At 36.1% G+C, this 24,602-nt stretch overlaps 2 protein-coding genes across 2 annotated transcripts; one reads left to right on the top strand and one right to left on the bottom strand.

Annotated features, from left to right (window-relative positions):
* The first annotated feature begins 1,623 nt into the window (after positions 1 to 1,623).
* LOC134746216 (phosphoserine phosphatase) lies at positions 1,624 to 14,887 on the top strand. Its single transcript, XM_063680543.1, has 6 exons — positions 1,624 to 1,866; positions 4,203 to 4,403; positions 5,895 to 6,029; positions 8,656 to 8,801; positions 12,781 to 12,942; positions 13,669 to 14,887. Exons 1-6 carry the CDS (start codon positions 1,853 to 1,855, stop codon positions 13,770 to 13,772), a joined length of 762 nt encoding a protein of 253 aa, XP_063536613.1. The 5' UTR covers positions 1,624 to 1,852; the 3' UTR covers positions 13,773 to 14,887.
* A 6,313-nt stretch (positions 14,888 to 21,200) lies between these two features.
* LOC134745793 (uncharacterized) lies at positions 21,201 to 22,524 on the bottom strand. Its single transcript, XM_063679881.1, has 2 exons — positions 22,395 to 22,524; positions 21,201 to 21,896 (listed from the first exon to the last, which is right to left on the bottom strand). Exons 1-2 carry the CDS (start codon positions 22,407 to 22,409, stop codon positions 21,261 to 21,263), a joined length of 651 nt encoding a protein of 216 aa, XP_063535951.1. The 5' UTR covers positions 22,410 to 22,524; the 3' UTR covers positions 21,201 to 21,260.
* Positions 22,525 to 24,602: the final 2,078 nt, after the last annotated feature.

Raw genomic sequence — 24,602 nt, 5'->3', positions numbered from 1 at the left:
AAAAGTACCTATGATTTTATTTTACAAAGGATGTAGATAAAGATAAGATAAATACATGTTTTTCATAGATCATTGTTTGTTGCATACTTTTCCATAAAAACACGCACATATTGATTCCCAACCTGTACCTACGTCTTATTTTTTAGGGTTCCGTACCCAAAGGGTCAAAAACGAGACACTATTACTAAGACTCCACTGTCCATCTGTCCGTCTGTCTGTCTGTCACCAGGCTGTATCTCATAAACCGTGATAGCTAGACAGTTGAAATTTTCGCAGATGATGTATTTCTGTTGCTGCTACAACAACAAATACTAAAAACAGAATAAAATTATTATTTAAGTGGGGCTCGTAACAAACGTGATTTTTTTGCTGTTTTTTTTGCGTAATGGTACGGAACCCTTCGTGCGCGAGTCCGACTCGCACTTTTCCGGGTTTCTTTAATATTGTGTTTTGGTGATAAGTGATCAAATTTGCAAGTCATATGAGCTAAGGTATTCTTAATCAAAGTTCTGAAATCTGCTTCAAACCAGTTTAAGATAATTCTTTGCATGGGTGAAGATAATACTGTGTGCATACAATGGGCTGTTATACAAAACTGGTTTAAACTGAATTATAATTTCCACTGTTTACCTATATAAATTATTAATCGCACTTAAACTATCGTGAGACATATTTCAAAATATTTATCAGTACGGTTTTTACTCACTATTATTTTTAGTCGCTTTTGGCGAAATAATAGTGAGTAAAAACCGTACTGATAAATATTTATATAAATTATTGTTGAAACTGGTTTTTATATCACTGGTTTTTTTTGGTGGTTATATATTAGCTCTTGTTTCACTAATTCCTAAAAATATATGGGGCCTCCTTATAAGAAAGTACATTTATATAACGCCACAACATATAAATAATATAAAAGGCTAATAAATTTTTATATCAATTTACTTTTTGTGTTATTTTCAGTTTGATTAGTGTTATACATATATTTTTTACCAGATTTGTTCAGCCTGTTGAGTTCCACCAGGGCTTGAACGGGAGGTCTATCTTAAAAGTCAGTTGCATATATGTAAAAACATAACAGTAGGCCTACATTAAATTGCCGATGAAGTTATTAATAATGTATAATTAAAGTAATTAAAGATCCATCAGATAATGTCTATTTCCGTTAGTAAATTGTCGTACTGCTTTCATCATTCCTTGACCCTGTTATTGAGCATGTACGTTCGATGTTAATAATGTTATCAATAAATAAATTATTGATAACGGTTACAGTACCCCCCGCCAGCTTTGATACATAGGGAACTCCTTGGAGAAAAATATACTAATACGTATTGATTTGTGTTTGTTGTTGCTACACCCTAAACACGCGATTCTTGTCATAATAACATTCATTTATTTATTTTTCCTTAACAACAATAATCTCGCTTATCATCGACTCAACTCACGCGCTTATCGTTTTTGCGCTCGACGCAATTCGCAAAACAAGTGCTGCCACAAATATTCCATACGCTTCTATCGCGAGTGAGCGAGACAACTCTCGTTTCCGCGCCCTTACTTTTACGCGAGTCGTGTCTGGCACACTGTCTTTCAATGGAAGTTGTGGGACAGACGTCATTCATAGTACGTAGCTCTCAGAGAGTAGTTCTGTAGCTCGCATCACCAGCTTATCTTGGAGAGGCATGTGGATATAAGGCGATAACGGAAGACTGGGTGCACTGTATGATATCACACTTGGCGGAGGCGTGTTCGCGGTATCCCCGACTGTATTTGTTTTATTGGTCTGACCTTTACGGCAATATATTAACTGTGTAACGACTCCGTTCATTTGCGTCAGAAACTTTGAAGATTCGACATGGCACTTTACAGGTTCGTGTTTATTTTTATTAGGAATGCATGGCTTGACTATTTGTGCCATTTTCAACCAAAAGGGTACTTATTGTCGCTTGTCAGTAAGGCGCTATTTCCATGTAGCTTCAATTAGAAATCAACCTTATCAACAAGCGACAATGTGGTACCTTTTGGTTGAAAACGTCACATTTATTTACCTATATGTATTTATACCTTCAACATTAAAACATAATCGTAATTACAAAATAAATATTTGATATTTATTTACTAGTCGCTCGTTGGTGAAGGAAACAATCATGTGGAATCCTTCTCACATCTTTAAAGTAGTTCAAAGGTGTGTTTGAATTGAAGACTGAAATTTCCTTTTCGCTAGCGTGGGTTCTATAACACTGATGCAATGTGCTCAGTTGTGGGGGTACTGATGACACCTAAAGTTAAATTGATATGACATAGTCAGTATTGAGGCAAATATGGCCAATTTATCACTGAACAAACAAATTGACGTTATTAACCACAATTGATTGATTGGACCAATATAAAGTGGTGAACCACATTTTGCACATGGTCATTAACCATACAGACTGGTCGTGTGCAAACAGCATAGGTATAAAGTATGGATGGGTTTTCTAATTGTGTTCTTAGTTTACCATATATATGTGTACCGTACGTACCGTACGTATAAGTATCGTGTTACGTGTAAGCAAATTATCGGATTTATCGGCGTAAACTTATAAATTGCATCATGATATACAATACATTAATACAATAGTCATTAACTTATTAATTGTTACCCAATTAGAGTTAACAACCCAATATTTAGTTGGCACTGAAAATAATTAATCAATGCCTTAAAATAATAACAAAAAAACCGGTCAAGTGCGAGTTCGTTTAACTCGCGCACCGAGGGTTCCGTACAAACTTTAAATTTTCTCATGTAACTATAGGTATAATGACGAAAGACTTGACCAGAAGCACAATTGTAATGGCTAAGCATAATTGTTTACAGCGCCATCTATCGGCAAATTGACTAACTAATTTGCGCGACCTGTATGTATGTTGGTTTTTCAGGGATAATTCTTTATCATGTGAACCGATTTCAACAATTTTTCATTTATTTGACATAAGGTGTTTATGGTGTAATCTCATAGAAATTTCAATTATAATAAATACCCGCAAAGGGGCTTCAATTGCAAATTAAATTAGTAAAGGTTATTTGATAATTAAAAAAAAAGATTTCTAGATAGGATATTTTTCCTGTAATATGTATGAAAATGTTATTATTATGTAAAAATTTCATAATTTTTCGTTGGTAAACTTCGTGGATAGAGGGGAGTTCACATTTTCCTTTATAACTCATAAATAATCCTTTGTAATGTTCAATTTGAGCTTCTTCAAATGATATCCCACTTGACCTGGTAACTAGAGTTTGAAAATTTGCCCCCCTATTTAAATTGGGTATTTTCCATAATTAATAAAAATAATTAAACAAAATCGTTTTGTACCTTTTTGGTACGGAACCCCAAAAATAGAGTTCCCACTATTGCAGGTACCTATGGGTACTTTACCCAAGGGTCATTTACCCTGATCTAAAAATTAAATGTGATTGACCTTTAAATTGTTCCTATTCTTTATTTGTAATAATGCAAAAACCAATGTAATAAGGCAATGAGGTGAAATTCCATTCCATTGAGGTGAAAAAGATTCTTTTTAGAGCATTCTGTACTACCTTTTACACTGCAAGTCTGTGGGCGTGCTATACGCAAAAACAGTACAACGCTCTTCGTATACAATATAACAACGCCTTCAGGATGCTGATGGGACTACCTCGTTTTTGTAGTGCGTCGGGGATGTTCGCGGAGGCCAGGGTAGACTGTTTTTACGCTACAATGAGGAAACGCTGCACATCCCTGGTGCGCAGAGTGCGGGCTAGTTCCAGCGGCATCTTGAGGGCGTTTGCGGAGAGGTTTGATTGCCAGTACTTGAATCACTGTCAGATGATTCACGTGCTGGTGTCCAAGCCTTCCTAAGGCTCGACCGGGCATTATTATTTAGGTTAGATTTTAAGTAATATTTATGATTTTATTAATTAATTTAATTTTAATGTTAATTTTAACTGCTATAATTTTATAATTTTATTATTTAATGTAATGTCCCAATGTAATGTGATATGATCCTAAGTTGGTCGAAATAAATGATTTTATTTATTTATTTATTTAATGAAAAACTATTAATAAGTTTATTTTAAACAAAATAAAAAACAAACAACTTACAACCCTTTAGCAAACCAGACAGTATACTTAGCGTAATAGTTCGTCCTGTATTCTGAAAATCTCTTATTTTGACCACTTCCACAGCATCAAGAACAACCTGCAGCTGGCGACCCTGAAGACCCTCTCCCTGGTCTCCATCAGCGTCATGTCCCCCCAGCAGAGCGTTCAGGAGCTGTTCCGTACTGCTGACTGCGTCTGCTTCGACGTTGACTCCACCGTCATCAGGGATGAAGGCATCGATGAGCTGGCGAGGTTCTGCGGGAAAGGCGAAGAAGTTAAGAGACTGTAAGTTGTTTTCTTTGGTTTTCATTAGCAGCGTGCCCGGTGTACGGTTCAGAACAAACGCCTGGCTTCCGTACTTGGCGGCTTCAAAGGAATCTGAATCTTCCATATGGTACTTAAATTCCATATTTAATAGGCAGCTGTTACGGTTACGGGGAGCACACTATGTGTATTTCGTCGTGAAAGGCATCATTGGCAGAGTTTGTAGACTTGGTGCGGTTCTACGTCAAAGCAGGGGTAATTAGAAATACTATATATATTCGTGTACTATATGGTCTCTCTTTTGCATTATGTACTCGGTATGACTTAGCAGATCGCGAAGTTATATGGAAGGCTGTATACCTGTGCTTGAATGTTAAATAAACATGGGTTTCTCAAGTTACGTATAAGCAATTTCTATGTATTTTCCGTTTTATTGACTTGCCATTTACCCCAGGCCCAATGTATTTTCGATGTTGTAAGTGTAGGTCAAATTTTGGCAATGAGTCAAACTGGTTGCAAATGTTGCAATGAGACCTTTTTTTTTGACGGAGTGGGAATGCACTTACGCACGGTGTGTGGGACTCGCCGCTCCTTTTCCCTCTCTTGGCGAGAGGGGGGGAGAATTTGGCCCTATCCACTAAACCCACTCCGGCGTTTCACCCTCTTTGCCGTTCGTGAGGGTGCACTGGGATCGATAACATTCCACCACGGCGCCCTCCAGCAGCCCCGGCTTATCGCCAATGCACCCTCACAATGGAGGGAGGATCAGAAACGCTTGGTCCTTCCCAACATACAATGCGGGTTCGGCACTCGCTGGCCCTCCTAGGGCTCGAGGCAAGCATATGCTCTCCGCCCTCGACCCTGCCGCCTGCGTCGGAGGGGAAGCGCGTCAGCAGCCGCTTCTCGCTCCCTCTCCGGCTCCTATTTTTCTGACATGACCTCCTCGCAGAAGGAGGCCACCGCTTCCCAGTTCCTCTCGCTACACACCATTGCCGCTATTATGCTGTGTAGCGAGAGGTCCGCCACCCCCGTTGCCCTGAGAGCAGCTCTTTCCACGGCCCAGCGAGTGCACACCTCCAGAGTGTGCTGGGCCGTGTCGTCCGCCGCGCCACATTCATGGCACTGAGGCCCCGGCTCCCTCCGTATCTTGTATTGGAATGGCCCAGACCCTCGTGGAGGTTACCCGACCTAGCGCCCCGTTGCAATGAGACCTTACTGGTTCGGTTGTAGGACCATATCTTGCATTTATAGAATTAAACTAAGATACCATATTGAATTGGGTCTCTTATTCCAGCAAAATTGCATTTGCAGCAAAACCTTTTAGAATTGTATGTCTTTTAGGCTCTGCTTGTTTCATATAATTTCATTTTGGATGTTTTTAAAAGCTTTGAAAATTGAAATTTTCTCTTACTCCACTCCAGCTAGCTATTCGATTCGAGTTACTTTTTCGGAATAATTTTCTTAGTCCAAATGAAATAAAAATTGTATGTTTCAAATTGTATTTCTTTTCAGGACGGCCGAGGCTATGGGTGGCAGCATGACGTTTCAGGAAGCCCTGAAGAAAAGATTAGACATCATCAGACCGTCCGTTAGCCAAATCAGAGAGTTCATTGACACATTCCCTAACCACCTCACACCTGGAGTATCGTAAGTTTTTTTTTATATACCAATTTTACCAAGTTTTAACCTAAGTACTAGTCAATTGAATTTGAACCTTAAGATTTGGAATTACGGTAGTTTTAAGTTTATCTTTGATACCGCGGGCAAACGTGTTTATTCATAAAAAAAGTAGCTAAAAATTGCAAGAATGATATTTTGGACAGTTATAAATAAAGATTTAAAAATTGTATAATGAAGTAATTTAAGAGATAAATCATAAAATCATATCATTAAATGAAAATTTCAAACTAATAAAAATAGTGTGTACCAGTCAGAAGGTGACCTGGAAAGTACCGTCGGGTGGCAAACAAATTTTAGCTAATAAATACATGACGTGACTTAAAAAAAAACATGTTGTCATGCTAACTAACACCTCAGTTGTTGTTTTCATTTCATTGTGACTTAGTAACACACTTACTTATATAATATTGTCTTCGGTTACCGCGATAGTTACTCATGAAATAAAACTACTACTACTGTTTTTTTTTTTTTTTTTTTTTTTTTTTTTTTTTTTTTTTTTTTTTTTTTTTTTATCGTGTATATATATATATCTTTACTTGAAAAATAATTATAGTGTATAACTAGCCTTATGAACCGATTTTGCATGTACAACCAGCCTTAAAGTTTGTAGTCTATGATTGTTCATTATTTTAGTATGTGGGTATTTTTGCATTTTGTAATTTTTCCTCAGTCACCCGTTGACCACGAACGCTGTAAAGAGTTCGAAACGTCGGGATGAATTATAAATTCAATATACGCGATATAATCCGTTTTCATAGTTTTATTACACTTACTTATACATAAACATAAGCCAGCATACGTCATTTGAAAAGTATCTAAGTATAAATATTGTTTTATATTCGGCAACAAAAGGTTTAAAAGTTTAGTTTAGTATAACGGGAAACCAAGTTTTAAAGGTCAACATTACCAAAAATAAGAATTTAGACTGCACTCGATTAAAATAAATGTTTATTTGTCACTCTTTCACAGATTTCACGTACAATTTCTATGTACAGTCGCCATCAGATATATCGGAGCAGCCAAGGTGTTCACAATATCTGAACACGCACTCTAACGCCCAGACAATAGAGTCGTGTTCAGATATTTGTGAGCGCCTTAGCCGCTCCGATATATCTCATGGCGACTGTACAATACAAAATAAAATAGGTATTGGTTTTTTAGTTTTTCTTTTCTCACTTTACATTTACTCGTATCTTTAATGTAGGCAACGATTGTGCGTTATTCTAATCGCTTACACAATGGGTTAATCATAAGGCTCATAAGAACCAATATTAATGTTTTCTCATAAGACATACTGGTTACGATTCTCGAGCTCGCAAACTAGACTCGTACGCGCTTGCAATGGGAATACGGCCAGGTCAAGAGTTGAAACCCATTTATATAAAACCGACTCAAACTTCATACTTGTCACGAAATTATCATCCGACCCAGGCTAAAGTATAATATAATCAGCTCTATAACCGGTGCCGCTTGTAAAGATATCCAGTTCATTCCGCATTATCGAGTTGTTTACCGACCTTCTTATGTATATTGTGGCTATTTCTTCTTTAAACTTCCTTTTTGTTGTAGTATGTTTTAGTAACCAGTTATCTAGCTTTGGTCTATGCCATATGAGATAGATATTTACTTTCCAGTCGTAATAGAAAATGAACAAGCGAAGGCGTAAAATGATTGCTTGTCTATATTAATATAATTATTAATATAGACAAGCATATAATATATAAAGTAGAATTACGACACAGAAATAAATATACAATAGAAGACGCAAATGCATCTACTTCGCGTGTCCGAACCCCGACCAAGCGTCGAGGTTGACCGTCGCTCTTTACAGTCCACGCGCGTCAGTTGTTGCAGCTGGACGTCCGTGAAAACTTAAAAAATGCTTCGTTGCATGATAATCAACTGCAACAGCCCAAAAATTGCGAGCACCCAAAGGCAAGAACATATTTCCTATCACAGATAAGTAATTTTAGAATTATATTATGCGTAAATTTTGTATGAAAAAGTCGCTTGGCTTCAATACAAATCGTGGTATTTGCGTCATCTAGCGTATATATTAAATCTGTGAGTTAACTATTTTATTTACTTGTCGCCTAGGTATAAAAGCTTGACATAAGGAATAAATTTAATATAATATACTAAAACACCACCAATCAGCACTAGCGAAGTCAATTGTCATTATCTAGTTCGGGTCTTTACGACGTCCCACCAAAAAAAACCCGGATATGTTTTATGCCTTATCCGAAATACTACACCATCTTATCAAATCTTAGGGACTTAAACCAAACAGACAATGGATTATTAATTATTATCGGCGGTATCGAAAGTAAATGAGCGGTATTTTCTAGATGTTTATCATTAAATAAGCAATAATTAACTAACAACGCACAGTCCGATCAAAACAGGATCTTGAAATTTAAAACATATTTCCTTCAAATGTTGTAAAACTTCACAAAGAAAGGATTTTCTTAAATTCAATCCTTAAGAGGGTGAAAATGGGGCTGAAATATTTTAAAGACAAAGGCTTGATGTAAATCTGATTAAATAACTAATGTACATTGCATGTGTTTGAATTGGTTGTATAACTTTGCAGGCAACTAGTCAAGACACTACAGGAGCGCGGCGTGCAGGTTTACCTCGTGTCTGGTGGCTTCAGGTGTCTCATCGAGCCAGTTGCTGCCCAGCTAAATATACCTAAAGGCAACGTCTTCGCCAATAGACTTAAATTCTACTTTAATGGTAAGTCTCTTTCATAATAGGTCTTTCTTAGCAAGGATAAATAGAGATGGGAAAAATATCATCTGTAACTGCTGTAACTACTTATTGCCATTTCATAAAAACAGACGGTTGGTTTTTCACTCGATAACTGTAATCATAACATTAAATCATTTTACGGTTTAGACTCACTTGTTTTAGTCACTCGCGCGACATGTTTCGGAGAGCCTAGGTCTCCTTTCTCAAGCACTAATACAGGGGCAGTACGCAATACACGGTCGTCGTGAACGCTGCTCGCACTATTATGTTAGTATGTCTCACAACAGTTTAAATTCGATTACTGTCATCATAGTTTAGAAATCGATCTGTTTCCTATCGACACTGTATAAAGAAAAGTACGAGCTAAGTCCGGAGCTTGTTTGCATGTTACAGCGCTCTGTCTACTTCTTTAAGATAGTATGCATAACCAATAGATATATAATTTTCTAATTAAATAAGCAGAACTAAAACGGTTTTTTTAGACTTACAACAAAATAAGTAATTTCTTTAATAGTATTTTAATCGGTTGCAATATGCACGTGCTTGTACAAGCAAAACTAGCTTAACACCCCTGCATACATTTTTATATGCAGGAGTGCTAAGCTAATAGTTTTACTGACTATACATAGCGCTTGAACTTAATACCATTTCAAACAATACTATAACTACCAGATAAAGATGCAATCTTTTAAGGTTTTTGACTGATAAAAATCCATATTCATGCAATCACTGTAAACAAAGCGCACTCATTTAATCATGACGCATGCTTTCAAGTCCCATCTTTACTATTAATTGACAATTTGTAAACCATATTGCAAAGACATACGGTCCTTCGATGGAGAGTTAAGTTGTTATGTATGAGATGTGGAATAACACGACGAATTAGGTCAACTGATATCGTCAATGAAATTAAGTATAATAATGGATGAATAATCGATTCCAGCAATATCGTAAATTTTCAAGTAGGTATCCACTTATAAAATTAAATATTCATACATTTATTAAATATGGATTTGAAAATAATAGTTTCAGTTAAAGCATTAGAACAAATCTTGTTCCAAATGAAGTTTTAAATTACCGAGGTAATGCGTTTTAATACAAAAAGGAACTATTTTTATTACAAATGATTTCTCACTCAAACTAATACTTGATATCTTGTTCCTAGTAGCAACAATGGATTAAAAGCGCCGCGCAAATAAATCAGATAACGATGAAATCGTAAAACGAAGAAATATCTCTTTGACGCATTAAAGGATACAAACAAGTTGTTTTTATGCGCCGATCTTGTTTTGACATTCGCATTACGAGCTAAACGATAAATTACATTCTTAGGAAAAAGGTATCACTCGTTATAACGTCAATAAGGACGATTAATTATTGAATATTTACTTTCTTATTGACAACAGACAAAATAGCACTAATTTGCTTGAGACCGACACGTTTTCTTCCGACATAAGTTGTGGGCAGGATGTAATTTCTCATGTAGGTTGACCGTTAAGGTAACTGAAGTGGTTTTTCCTTGCGCTCTCTAAACGCTAAATTGATCTGGTTAGTACTATTTACTTGATTGATGTTGTGCTGTTCTAGAGACCATACTCATTGCTCAGGTAGAAATGTGAAGTAATTTGTAATGGCAGGTTTCAGAGTTTGAAGGAGTTAGGACTGCTAGGAGTCTCTCTGTCTTAACATTTTTCTTTATAACCTCATAATATAATACATGCATACAACTGTTACAGCGAAAAATAATGAATAATTACGGTTAATAATTGAAATATAATGCGTTAATTTTGAACTCTTATTTCAATGGACGTTCCTTATTGTTATTTTTGCTTCCAATATCATTTAAAAATCCATACTAGTTAGGTGGATGATATTAAAATTTCCCACTGTTGCTACACAGATAAGATATCTGCGAAATCTGATGTAACTAGTTAGTTGTTATAGGCCTGTTGCTATCGTGAGCCGCGCCCCCCGTGACTTGTTTTTCTACCGTGTGACGTCTCTAGCGCGCTATTTTAATAGTGTCGTCCATTTGCTGTATTAAGACTTATGTATCAGTCATTGGTCCTGGCAAGATGTACAGACAGCAGAACTAGCTTCGCACTAGATGTGTTAAATATTTTATTTCCATGAGAATAAATGTTATTATCGATATAAAACTAAGCCAATGCTAGTTTGATTGGCTTATTTATTGTTTGTTTCACGGCACGCCATTGACCAATACAGTAACATTTTGATTACCTACTTCATACCTCGTATTCTAATATTACATGTATGAAACATTCCGACGTATTACGTCCTTGCTTTCCTCCAAAAGTCAATATCGTTACTCAGGCAATAACGTCTCGTAACCTCTTACCAATAAGGTTTAAATTAAATCGTTATTGCAGTGTGTGTCTTTAACCCTTGCCCTTTTATTGGCGTCACTCATACATAGATGTTTGTGCTACTTTACAAGTATCTTCAGAGTTATTACGTTGTATTTTTTTTCTTGGGTCAGTAAACTTGTTTGTGTTGTACCTAATCCGAAGACAACACAAAAGCTTATTATTAAAGCTGCTTCTCTTGCGATTATTTTCCCTATAATATCACAGCTTTAATCAGTAGCTTAATTTCGTTACATTACTTCAGTATCTTAACAATCAGTAGCTTAATTTCGTTATATTACTTATCATTTAAAAGTGAGAAATTTTTATGGATATCAGTTCTAAATATTAATTCACCTTGGGCTCATTTTACAAAACTAAATGTTACAATTTTAAAAGTACGCTTTTCGCTATGGGTTAAGCGCGTGTCGAAAGCCTTTTTACGCCTGTAAACTTGTAAAAGTTACATGTTTGTAAAATAGGTTTTTGCAAGCAGTTAGGCCTTTTACCAACCCGACATATGTATGTTACTCGTAATTCACGTTTTAATTAGTGACCCAAACGTGACATGTTAAAGGTGGGGTTATCAATGGTCTAGTTCAACCGGTAGTGATAATTAGAAACTGCACACGTTCACAATAAGTGTATTTATCTTGAATGAATGACATGTTATGTGGACACATGTGGCGTATATCCTAAGTACATATCGCTTCAAGGACAGCCAATGTGACATATCTAAGTAGTTTGTGATAGTGATGCATTGAAAAAACATTAGCACCAATGACGTAATCTTAATATTGGCTTGCTCTCCCAGGGGTCTCATATCAGTACAGAAATTACAATAAGTATAGGTACATCAGTGTCATTACTGTCTGGGCCAAATGTATAATTAGTTAAATTAGCCTTACTTTTTCCTCAACATTAGTACCCTTGTCGACTGTTATCTCCATAGTACTGCACTGTTATCTATCACGAGATACGCGCGTGCCACTGATGATGACTCAAGGGAGTGTGCGTGAACTGTAGGGGGCAGCACTTGCTTAGTGACGTTTACGTAAAAATCTAAACTTGAGATTAACATTAACACTTTAGTATTAATGTCAAGTTTACATTTTTTTTAGTCGATATGGTGTAGATTCTCCAACTGCTATTGATGGACAATTGTCAAATCTACTGTAATGTTGTTTTAGAAACACTATTCCGGTATCACGTTTTGTTAAAATAAAATAAATATCTCTAGTCCTAATAAGTAGTCCAGTACATTTTGGACTACATTACTCTCAATAGTCCTTATATCCCCGTGGATATAAAGATATAGCAGTACACCCAAACAAGGTATACTGTTTACTATTAGCAGGCGTGTCTCACTCCGCGATTTCGTCGCCTCGCTACAAGTACCTGCGGCCGCCTCAATTTTGAGGTTTGGCCATAGTAATTGCCGCACACCGCTATGGAACGGACGCCTGCACGCGCTTGCGCCGCCTTGCGCGGAGTAGTCGCGTTTTGTTAGAGAGTGAATTTTCTGTACCTAGTACTATATATAATCTGTGCTCTTAGTCCATAGACAATTATTTACAATATTTTTCTTCTTGTTCCAGGAGAATACGCAGGCTTCGATGAGACCGAGCCTACCTCCCGATCAGGCGGCAAAGGACTCGTGATCAGAAGACTCAAGGAACAGTTCGGCTACCAGAGGGTGATCATGATCGGTGATGGCGCCACTGACGCTGAGGCGAGCCCGCCCGCTGATGGTTTTATTGGTTAGTAAAATGATTATATAATACTAAGCCACTTTGGACCTTATCACAGTTACATATGATTTAATATTAATTGAGGGATTCCATATGTTTATATTCTACTTTAAGTGGCTCAGAATCAAAAATTGTTACACATTAAAAACTTTTAATTGAAGAACTTTATAAATGTGAAATTTTGGCCTTGATAAATAAATAAATATTATAGGACAGTTGTAACACAGAATCAACCTAGTTCCACAGTAAGCTCAGTGAGGCTTGTGTTGTGGGTACTAGACGACGTTATATATAATATACACTTATATACATAGAACATCCGTAACTGATATGATTAAATACAAATCATTTATTACACTATGAAACTTTGATTTTTTTTAATAATCGTAATATTCGTTCTCTTCTTGCGTTCTTGCATTTTGAGCTGACTTGGCGAAATAAATTTAATTTTATGTATTTTTCATTTGTTTTTGTACTTTTGAAAATTGATAACTTGTCGTTGCGTTGAAATTCCAACTCCTTATTGTTTTTTTGTTTCTTATAATTTTTTTTGTATACATTTGACGATGTTTTTATGAATTTCTGCTATTTTTAGAAAAAAATATCATGTAATTTTCAATCAGAAATAAATGTAATCTAATATAATTTAATATATTTATTATCTGTTTTATGTTGTAGAAATATTGTATTGCTAAGCCAACTAAAATTTACTAACCCTTATATTTTTATTTGCAGGTTTTGGCGGCAATGTCCTAAGGGAGGAGGTCAGAAAGAGGGCGTCCTGGTACGTCACAGACTTCCAAGAACTCATCGCCTCTCTCACGCTGCAAACGAAATGAACACCACAAATATAGGCCAATTTGCGTAATGAAAATTGTACTTTAGTTCTTCGAGCTAGAGGCCTTTTTAGAATGTCATTTTTAGATTCAAGTTCTCACTAAGTAATATCGTACTGAACCAGTATTAGGTATTTAAATTATAGAAGCATATAGGCCTATAATAGACGCAAACCAAACTGACAACCGGGTTCGTAAATCTTCTCAGTCACACTCGCGTGGTCGTAGGTACAGTGAGAGAGATAGTAATATGACCCCGGTTGTCAGTGGTTTGCGTATACTATAGTATTTTTATATGGTCCAAAAATGAGTTTATAGAATATTACTATGCTTGTTTTTTGCTCTGGTTCTGATTGTAATGACTAAATTTAGACATGTTTATTAAACACTTTACTAAATTACTAGTAAAGTCTCGTTATATTTATTGGGTGAGTATGACATTACTGTTTCAGTATTGACCCACAGCATTTTGATAGCTCGGCCTCTGTTAAAGGATTTGCCACACTGGATGCGTTCTGCGGGCAGCGGTCAGGTCAAACTTCAACTTCAAAGGTTGTTCATACTGACCGCTGACCGCAGCGCGCGTCCAGTGTGGCAAATCCTTTAGAGCTGATTTCGATTGTGACGTAATAAAAAAAAAAGTGTGATGGTATTTTGAGTACAAAGAGTTGAATGCTTTATTTTTAGATCAATATTTAAGGGACTTAGTCCCGTTCGATGTTTTGTACAGATATGATATATTAATTAAATTAAATTAGGTTAATACTTGTAAATAATTATTTAGGTTAATTCATGGTGCTTCCATAAAAGTATCAGATGTTATAACGTTATTAATAAGAATAATATTTTAAAATTTGTATATTCATAGCTATTTTGAATTGGTTAATAATTTAGTACCTTTTCTTTCAAGGAGAAGTGATTTAATTTTTATAGCTTAACATTGCATGTTATATTGTTATTGTGACTTATTTATTTATTTACTCAGATTTTAACATGGTTGCCTGCTGCAGATATGCAGTTCGTTACGTAAACTAAATGACTACCTGTAACGTATACGTTTAATGGATAATGGCAAAATATGGCTGTGTACTTCAGAATTAAAAGATATGTTGAGTTTACGCTTTGTATGATTTATATTTCCAACCCAATTATTTATAATTTAAACCCTAATAATATGACGGCGTGCAATTTATTTCGTCTAATTTACTTAGTAGTTGCAGCGAGCGAAGATGTAAAACACAATGACACTGGTAAAACTATTATCAAATGCTTTCATTCAGTTCAACCCTTTGATGACCAAGGACGTCTAAAGGTATAACGTGTCTATGGCACCAACAACGACTAAGTTTCATAGTGTTGTCCAAACTTAGAGCATGTCCAAACAACTTCATGCTTTCATGTATGGAAGGTAGAGGTAAGGAAATGAATCTTCATATATCAAAAAGTGAACGTAAAAAATAGTCAATAGGCGGCGCCACCATACACTGAAGTACCTAGACCATACACCTAGTATTTATATATAGGTGCACCCGTGCGACCGTGAGGGACAGAACATACGCAATGCGACAAAATTAAAAACACGTTTTAACATTACTGACAACATACCAGAAACAACCTACGTAATTTGGTCGGGTTATTTGCTGCCCCTCCCCATTTCATCTCTACATTATTATACCTCTATGGTTCATGTCATAGATAGAGTCTCCTAATATTACAATACTCTTTAGTCTCAGCAAAGAGGATATAATAAGAGAGAGCGGTACTGTCATAGTAAATTTTGTAACCCCAGTAAATTCACTGCCATCTATCGACACACCCTAAAACTAAAAATGAAGATTTATAAAAATACGATAAAATGTATTTAAATATGGATAAATGATGTTCTTTCACTGATATGCGTTAAAATTGTTAAATAACAAACGAAACCGTCAACGCCATCTATACGACAGTAGGCCAAAGCTAGTAGCGCCCTCTGATCGAGAATCAAATTTTCTTGATTTTCGAGGCACGTTTTTTCCTTAGACTGTATCCATCTATTACGGAGTTATATCTATCTTTGGTCTCAGAGCCTACCTAGCGCCACCGGAGAGATTAGGAACTATTATTTAAAGCTGAAAGCGGTCACTTTTGCAGCAACTCTGCCATGAGAGATTGGCATCCTTTCTATACCATCCATATTTTCATGGACAACTAACGGACAGCTTTCTTTCTTATCAAACCGCAGCAAAGTTAGCATAGACGGACTCAGCGTGCATGAACTGTAGACGGCAGCACAGAAGCCCCCTAATAATTAGGGCGAAGCATTATGTCATGTCAAGGTCCGTTTTTAAATTTAAGACACTAGATGGCAGACCCTACTGTGCGAAATACAGCCACCGTGAAGAGTACTGCTTAGAACCGTGAACGAACAGTCTCTATAATGCCTGATTTTTCAATCTTTGTGCATTACTCAGGCATTACTGCAATGATCTGCCACCAGAGTGCAGGACTAGCCTTTTTAGTAAACCATAGTTTATACGTTTATACTGTACCTTTAACAGGTTTTTGACAAGTTTTCAGAGATAATAAAATATGATGTTGATGCATCAAGGCGGTTTGCTTACAAAGGACCTACCGGAAAACGCGAATCCGAAAATTCGTCTGCCTCTTTATCGCTTGAATATGCAAGAGTGACAGAGATGTTAGATAAAAAAATTAGTTACGCAGAGTTTCGTGTAATAACCTTCATGCTTTCAAGTATGCTTACCATGAAGGTTAGGCACTGTGATCGACTATAGAAATTCCTTCAAGGTAGAAAAATAAGCGTAGGTAATGTCGTCTGACGTTTTGAAAGAGAGTAAAATCGGTTAGGGATATTTATTTTCTTGAATTTTAAATGAATTTATGATTTATTTTATGTAAATTACATTGCGTCAAGTACCTCTAAAGTTAAATAAAGTGTCACAAAATGCGAACTGCCGTACATAAATCAAGTAGGGATATGAGTTTTTTTTTTGTACCTATACTTTTCGTTACAGCATGTCCAATTTCTAAGAGCCCGGTTGCCATAAATTTACTATGGCTAACTGGCTCTTAGAAAAGCGTACAGACAGACTATACCATCAAGCGTAAGTCGATTAAATTTCCTTCTAAATAAGTCACCTGTATCATAGTCTACCGATTAGGCTATTTTATTTAGCCAGGCGCATTAAATTCATACTTTAGATCCTAGGAGTAGCATTCCGTGTCGTTTTTTGGCCCAACCCAACCATGACACTATTAAATAGGTAGGTACTTGTTTTATAAGAGGGAAAAGTTGTTGGTTAACCTCTCGTGCTAATATTGATACTCAAGCAAGCGAAAGATCCAAAAATGTAACCACGAGCGTAGCGATTGCTTGGAAACGGAATCTTCATCGTTGTCGACAAAATATTTAACTACCCAAACACGAGGAAAATATTAACGGTGCATTACAAATCAAATTATTACGTACAAGTTATGACACATTTATCATTCAAAATCATCACTTAAGACTCTTAAAAGTTAATTCTACCAGCCAACATGAGGAAACAACTCAAAATTTGCCTCAGATTACTTTGCCACTTGTGGATAAAATGCACCTTTCTCATTCGTTTTTGAAGAATAAAGAGAGCGTTAGCTCTCATTGTTTTAATCGTAGCTTTTTGTGGTAGTAAATTATAGTATGTAGTTGTTTGTCGGTCGGCCACTGCTGTGGTTGGTAGGGTAGTTTAAGTAGGTACCATATTCGGATGATGTTGCTGATCATTCCACATTTCCATTAGGTATATTAGGTAAATGGCGTCTTTAATACTTATGTAGTTGTCCGGCCAGGAACTATGACGCCATATCCTGTTGGAGAAATTAGAAATGGCACCTATCCAAATCATTTATCAACTCTGCTAGAGGACCGTCATTGTTTGTGGCAGCAACATATATGGGCTATTTTATCTAAAGTTGTGCACTAAGTACATATTTTTTTTAAATGCTAAATACATTTAATTGGACATTCGAGGACATATAGTAAATGTTTTTTATTTTTATTTTTTTAATAGTAGCTGCATGACAAAGTATTAGATTTGTCTAGGAGCTTGCGGCACAGAATAAATAATAGTAGTCGGTTCCCTAACATAAGTATCCAGTTTTCTATACAATTAGTATGGCAACTTGGTTACTTAAGTTGGGGCACCGACCGTACTACCGTACAGAAAGGAAACTTCCTACAAAACCGAAGTTTGACAGCGGTTCGGGGTCGAATCATGCTGTTCCTTTCTAATGTATGGCACTATCGGCTATTTAGGGTTGTCAAAATTCAAGTCATTATCTTATCTGTGGGTGTGCACGCAAAGGGACGTCAAGTTGTGCCAACCCTAATAATTGCTCGGAGCAATGCTGAGCCGAACGGAGCCGAGTTTGGCCGATGCTAGGAGTTTCGCACGCCTGCTTGCCTCCTCTCGCTTTTCTCTTGAACGAAAATATTTATCAGAAGTCCTTTGATTATATAATACGGTATATATTCCTGACTTCTGAATTTGCATAACTTTGCATCTTTCGTGACACTTGGAACTGAACAAACAAAGAAATAAACAACGCCTTCACTTCACAACAAACGTAGTCCACAAGACGTAACAAATAAAACATTTTGAATAAAATATTGGCGCCCCAAATACCCGAAATAGAGTGACCTGCTGTGCCCTGTTGACGATACCGAAATAATATACAAATTAGGGCGAACACCCACTCTTTAGTTTTATTTAAGATTTTAATCAGCCGATCCATTGGTAGGTATTTTTGCTAGGTGCCTCTATGCCTATAGAAACCATGCGTGTTGCAGGCTCTCCTACCTTCTGGTATACCTATATCGAAAACGTAAGCTTGAAATTAAGACCTTTCTAGGGACTCAAATTCAAAATAGCTATTTATGCAACAAATGCGGAAATCATCTTTACGCACGCAATTTTTTTACGATAAGCAATTGAAATTTGAGTTTAAATGGATTTGTTATACAATTTCCATTCTGATATTTGACTCTCCATTAGATCTCCAAATAACGATACTTTTGCCTAAATTGTTAACTGAAAGTACCCTTAAGAAATACTATAAAAATTTATACTTGGTCATGTTTAAAAAAAAACACCTGCATTTTACTTTCCTCGTATTCGAAATGAAAAGTAGAGTGTTTAACTCGGGTGAAAGGCATCATTTCAGCCTCGGGCTAAAATACCTCGGCAGAAATGAGTGCCTTTCATCCCTTGGTTAACAATCTACTATTGCACAACATGCGGGTGTTTGCCAGCATGCTAAACCATACATAACGAAACGCATATAGTTAATCAAGAGCAAAAGTAATCAGTCTTTCATGTGGCTTGGAGTTTTCAGTTGCAGTGATTGCTTTGTTCTATTGCCTATACGATTTAGATATTCAAATTAAATTAAAAGACCCATTACTTACTTTCCCGCATAAAAAAAAATGTTATTTTTGCCGTGTACACTTTGTAGACAAATTTAATATTTAAAAAAAACCGGCCAAGTGCGAGTCGGACTCGCGCACGAAGGGTTCCGTTACATTACGCAAAGAACGGCAAAAAAATCACGTTTGATGTATAGAATTATATTTTTAGTATTTGTTAATTTATAGCGGCAACAGAAATACATCATCTCTGAAAGTTTCAACTGTACAGCAGATACAGCCTGGTGGCAGACAGACAGACAAACGAAAAGTGGAGTCTTAGTAATAGGGTCCCGTTTTACCCTTTGGGTACGGAACCCTAATATGTAACCATGTTTGGTAGGTATGATAAAATTATCTGATCTACCAAGCCTGCGCGTAATTTATCAAATTTATCTTACCAGTTAAAAAGATACCTACACTACGCAGAGAGAGCACTGAGCAATCGTTGAAATCAGCCCTTATCAAACAATCTGATCCAATCAAGACATATCACCGGAAACATGCGCTCACATGCGTGAACCGTCGTATTTTGAACTTTCAACTCTAAAAATACATCGTTTGTGACCCCGTGCGTCGCTCGCGCAGTCGTGCCGGCTTCTGAAAGGTCAAACCACGCTGAATATGCCGTGTCGAATAAATTACGATAAATATCGATTTAATTTATCGATATGATTAACGGGTCAAACTTTTGAAAGTGTCGCATGTTTCCGTGGTGTGTGTTTCGTTTGGTGTTTTCAGTGAGTTCGCATTGGATGAAAACAATGGTGTAAAGTGTTTAAGCGGTACGCATAGAATTGTATTTCTAATGGTCTTATCAGACGTAATCATCATTCTATTGTGGAGAGGTATATAGGTACGTCAAGCCGCTTGTAATGAGTTCCTTAACTGTTTAGTTCCGAATACTACTGAAAACATCGGGTTTGTCCTTTACATGTCAACTGTAGTCCTGTACATACTTATTACTACCTATTGAAGTCGTGATAATAGGTTATAGATATTAATTCTATGGCTACATTTAGGTATACAGGTGTTTTTAGTCACCTGCAATAATCGCGATATTCACCCCGTAAAATATTGCAGGTGACTAAATAAACAACCTGTAAGTATATATCTATAAGTTCTACAATCAATTTATTAGTCAATTTGTGTAAAAATGTCCCACTCATTATATTTATTTATTTATTTACAATTTGTAATTATTTGTCTATCAACTGCCGGCGCATTGAAATTTACTTACTTGAATACTTTTACTTACCCCTACTTTTTATAGACATTTTCGAAGTTGATAGTTTGTGAAGCAAGTCTACGAGTATACCTACTTATTAGCTTAGGATATTGTATTTAAACCTACAAAATGTATGCCGCTTAAGAACCGTTTCAGTACTTAAACACAGAACAAAACCTTAGAAACTTTCTATGATTACTTTTGACCTCTTGTCTGTGCATGATAATGATCGTAACTAAAGTTTGTCAAAGGACTGTCTCATTTCAAACATAGACAGAGAGAATCATAGTATCTTTGTCTTACACTAGTACTAGGGCCCAAAACAAAGGGATGAGTATAATCTTCCTGGTTGTTACTGACAATACTGACTCACAAATTGGTTTGACCAACTATAATTTGTTTTTTCGAGAACGATTTTTTCTGCTCTATACAGCACAACCGAGGTTTGAGCCCATATTTGACCACCATACTGACAGGTTAACTGTAATTTAACTTTAGTAATATCGATATCTAAATAATGTATACTATTTTAGTAAGAAAATACATTGCAAATGAATATTTTTTTAATTTAAATCAAATTATACACAATGAATATAAAACGTATTAAATATTATAGTCATTCTTTCTTTGGTGTGTAGTTTCTAATACAAATACTGAATACACCGACCTGGTACCGACCGTCATGCTAAATTAATCAAAACATATTTCTTTTAATCTTCTCAATGTCTAGGTAAGTTAGGTAGTTTCTTCACGGCGCTTTCATCTCGGTTACATGATTTCCTCATATGTATATTCTTTTGGTTTTGGTGTCTTAATGCTATACGGAGTTAATATCTTTCACATTTCTCACACGCGAAAGCAGCCGATCTATTAAATATCGCCTCACTGGCCAAGCTACATCATTTCTGACATAAGGCAATTCGTGCCTATGTCTCAAGTTTCGTAGCAAGTAACTTTCTTTATCGATTTCTGTTTTTCTCAGGTCACTCAATGACCTAGTGTCGTAGCTTATCGATGGAGCCGTGGAAGTTGTGCTACTACGGATAGTAGTAGTTGGTTCAGGTAGCACCGGTACTGGTGGTGGAACCATTAAAGGGTAAGGATATGGCACAAACACTAAATTTCCAGGACTCAGTCCTGGCTGCTCGGCGTGGTTAGTTTCCGGCTGATCTTCATTGCTATCGCAATTTTCATCTTTCGTGTGCTTTTTGGAACGTCGGCGGGAATGTTTTGAAGAGTGCCTGATATACTTTTTGTTTGATGATTCCAGTTCGGCTGAACCTGGTTGGACTTCGTACCGCGTTTTCTGTTTGCGTTTGTTGTCAGCGCGATAAGAGTAAGGGGACTGTTCATAGTCGTATTCTTGGGACCGTCTTGAGTCGTCTATCTCACTGCTACCACTGTCACTGTGTCGGTGCTGCAAGCTTAGGCCAGGGGCGACTATGAAAAATATCTGCAAACAAATAGATTATTCAGTGACTGTTAAAAATTAGTACCTACATAGATTAGATACCTACAGGATTCAACAAAATTTTAACAATTGTATGATAGAGATGCGCTTTTATTTACATCCTTAATATCCTTATTATTCTAATAATGATGTAAATATATGAGTACTACAGCCTCTTAAAATAAAAATAAACTGAGTAGGTATAGGTACTTAAATGATACATATTATTCGAATTAGATATTATACATAATTTAATATTTATCACAAAAAAAGGGAATTACGGGAGCTCAATATAGTTATTTATTTTCAATTACGATTCGAGTCGACTACGAAGAGATGTATTCACTTTTTCACTTTACTGCATTGTAATAAAGTGAAAAATTAGATACATCTCTTTGTAGTCGACTGTACCTACCTATACATAGTATAGCAGTAGCAAAATCATTAAAAAAAATTGAAATAAGTAATTATGTTTAAAGCTGCATAATGAGAAATACATACCACTGTCACTTTCATATTGATGTTTTCTATACGATTTAATTTTAAATTTACTCTTTTCCTTTTTATTTGAATATTTACTTTTAGTGCCAACCAGTTCGCATGACGGCGTTTCTTTCTTTGAAATTGTAATCGTAGTACAAGTGGCTTCAACTCATTACCATTGTTTCACGGGTTACCTAAGTCTGAAAAGAAAAATAGTACCTAGGCGCAACGCAAGCACTGTTACGGCAACCATTGTTGCGTTGTTCTATAACACTGAATAGGGTTGGTTACTGTAGCACTAGAAGCTGTATGGCTAAATCGTATAATACCGAGGCCATTTATGACAACTTTGCGTAAACCTCATCGAAAAGTATGACTACTTACCCGTAAAATGAAAAGCTTCTTTTAATTATATTTTTGGGTTATGTTAGATAAGTGCAGTCAAACAAATAGAATCATGTTAAAAATCAGTCTCAATTCATATTTTCTAATATAAACTTTACATCTATTTTTGTATAGTATGTAAGTCATTGAAAATTTAAGATACTTAGATTGATTTCGTGCTTGATACAAGTGCGATAAATAGGAAATTCGTAACTAGTGGCGATAAATTAAAACACGACCGAAAGGAGTGTTTTAAATCGACACGAGTGACGAATTACCTATTCGCACATGTATCGTACAACGTTTTACAGTGCATATGGCCCTTTCGACATAGTTGCGAAATGTGCTAATTATCGCACTAGTGCAGTAAAGTCCCCATATGTACTCTAAATAATAATATCATTTCTAAATGCAACGCTGCTCTAACATCACAAGACGACAATTGTTACTGTAATCAGCCTTAAATCACTCGAAATTTCATGGATTAACCATCCACTCTTGAATGTATATCTCCCTCCCCTCATTCCAAATCTGAACTCTAACGACTCACTTACAATGTTCAGTTTCCTCGCTCAACTCCCGCACATGCGGGGGCGCCGGGCCGAAGGTGGCTGGGTCATGACCTCAAGGAGTCTGCTCCTGAAATACACTAGACATGGAGCAACGCCAAATCCACTACAGAGTACAGAGCATGTATTATTAACACTAAAAATAATACAGGCTTAACTGCCTTTATTTATCATAGAGTCTATTCGCCTTTTTCTAATAAGTGTTATTTTAAGATACTCGAAAGAATAATGTCATATGCGTCTTCAGGATAGATAAAACATATTGCTCTATTGTTTTGGCGGCCCGATATAGATTTTCGCGCCAATTGGGTTGTAGTAAGAAAAAGTTATTTAGGGATTCGTAACAATGTATAAGTAGTGGCGTAGAAAAATATAGGAACTTGACGAAATTATATTGGTACTGCCAAAGATAGATATAACTCTGTAATAGATGGATACAGTCTAAGGAAAAAAACGTGCCACGAAAATCAAGAAAATTTGTTTCGCAAACAGATGGCGCCAGTAACATTGGCCTACTCTCGGATAGATGGCGTTGACGGTTTCGTTTGTTATTTAAGAATTTTAACGCATATCAGTAAAATAACATGGGTCATAATCATATAAAAATAAAATAAAACTATGAAAACGGATTATATCGCGTATATTGAATTTATAATACATCCCGACGTTTCAATATACGCGATATAATCCGTTTTCATAGTTTTATTTCATGAGTAACTATCGCGGTAACCGAAGACAACATCATATAAAAACATTTATCCATATATAAATACATTTTATGGTATTTTTATACATCTTCTTTTTTAGTTTTAATCGTATGTCGATAGATGGCAGTGATTTTGCTGTAGCTTCAAAATTTACTATGACTGTACCGCTCTATCCTATTATATCCTCTTTGGTACTATAGGTTTAAAACTATAGGTTTTCCTGTTTTCTTACTATTGTTGGTACAGACTTGTAGGTACAGAAAAAGGCAAGAAGTACTTAAATTGAACCTGGAAATAATAACTTAGTCAATACAACATTGCGTATTGAAAATATTTTCTCATGTGAATTTTTTGCCGAGACGGGAGCGTAACAACTAAATGCCTGAATAGATTAAGTCGCCATTAAACTAAAGATTTTTACAATGCTACACAAAGGTATTTATTTTGGGGAAACTTGGACCTATAAATTATGATTTATGAACCTAGGTACAAAGTATGGCTGATAAATGTAGTCATTTTAGTTTTAGACTATTAGCGACGGTGTTCTGTTTCTGACAGCAGTTTCA

The sequence above is a fragment of the Cydia strobilella genome, chromosome 12 (genome assembly GCF_947568885.1).
Source record: "Cydia strobilella chromosome 12, ilCydStro3.1, whole genome shotgun sequence".
In the NCBI taxonomy this organism is placed as follows: domain Eukaryota; kingdom Metazoa; phylum Arthropoda; class Insecta; order Lepidoptera; family Tortricidae; genus Cydia; species Cydia strobilella.
The sequence above is the reverse complement of the archived record's forward strand: the minus strand, read 5'-3'. Positions and strand labels throughout refer to the sequence as shown.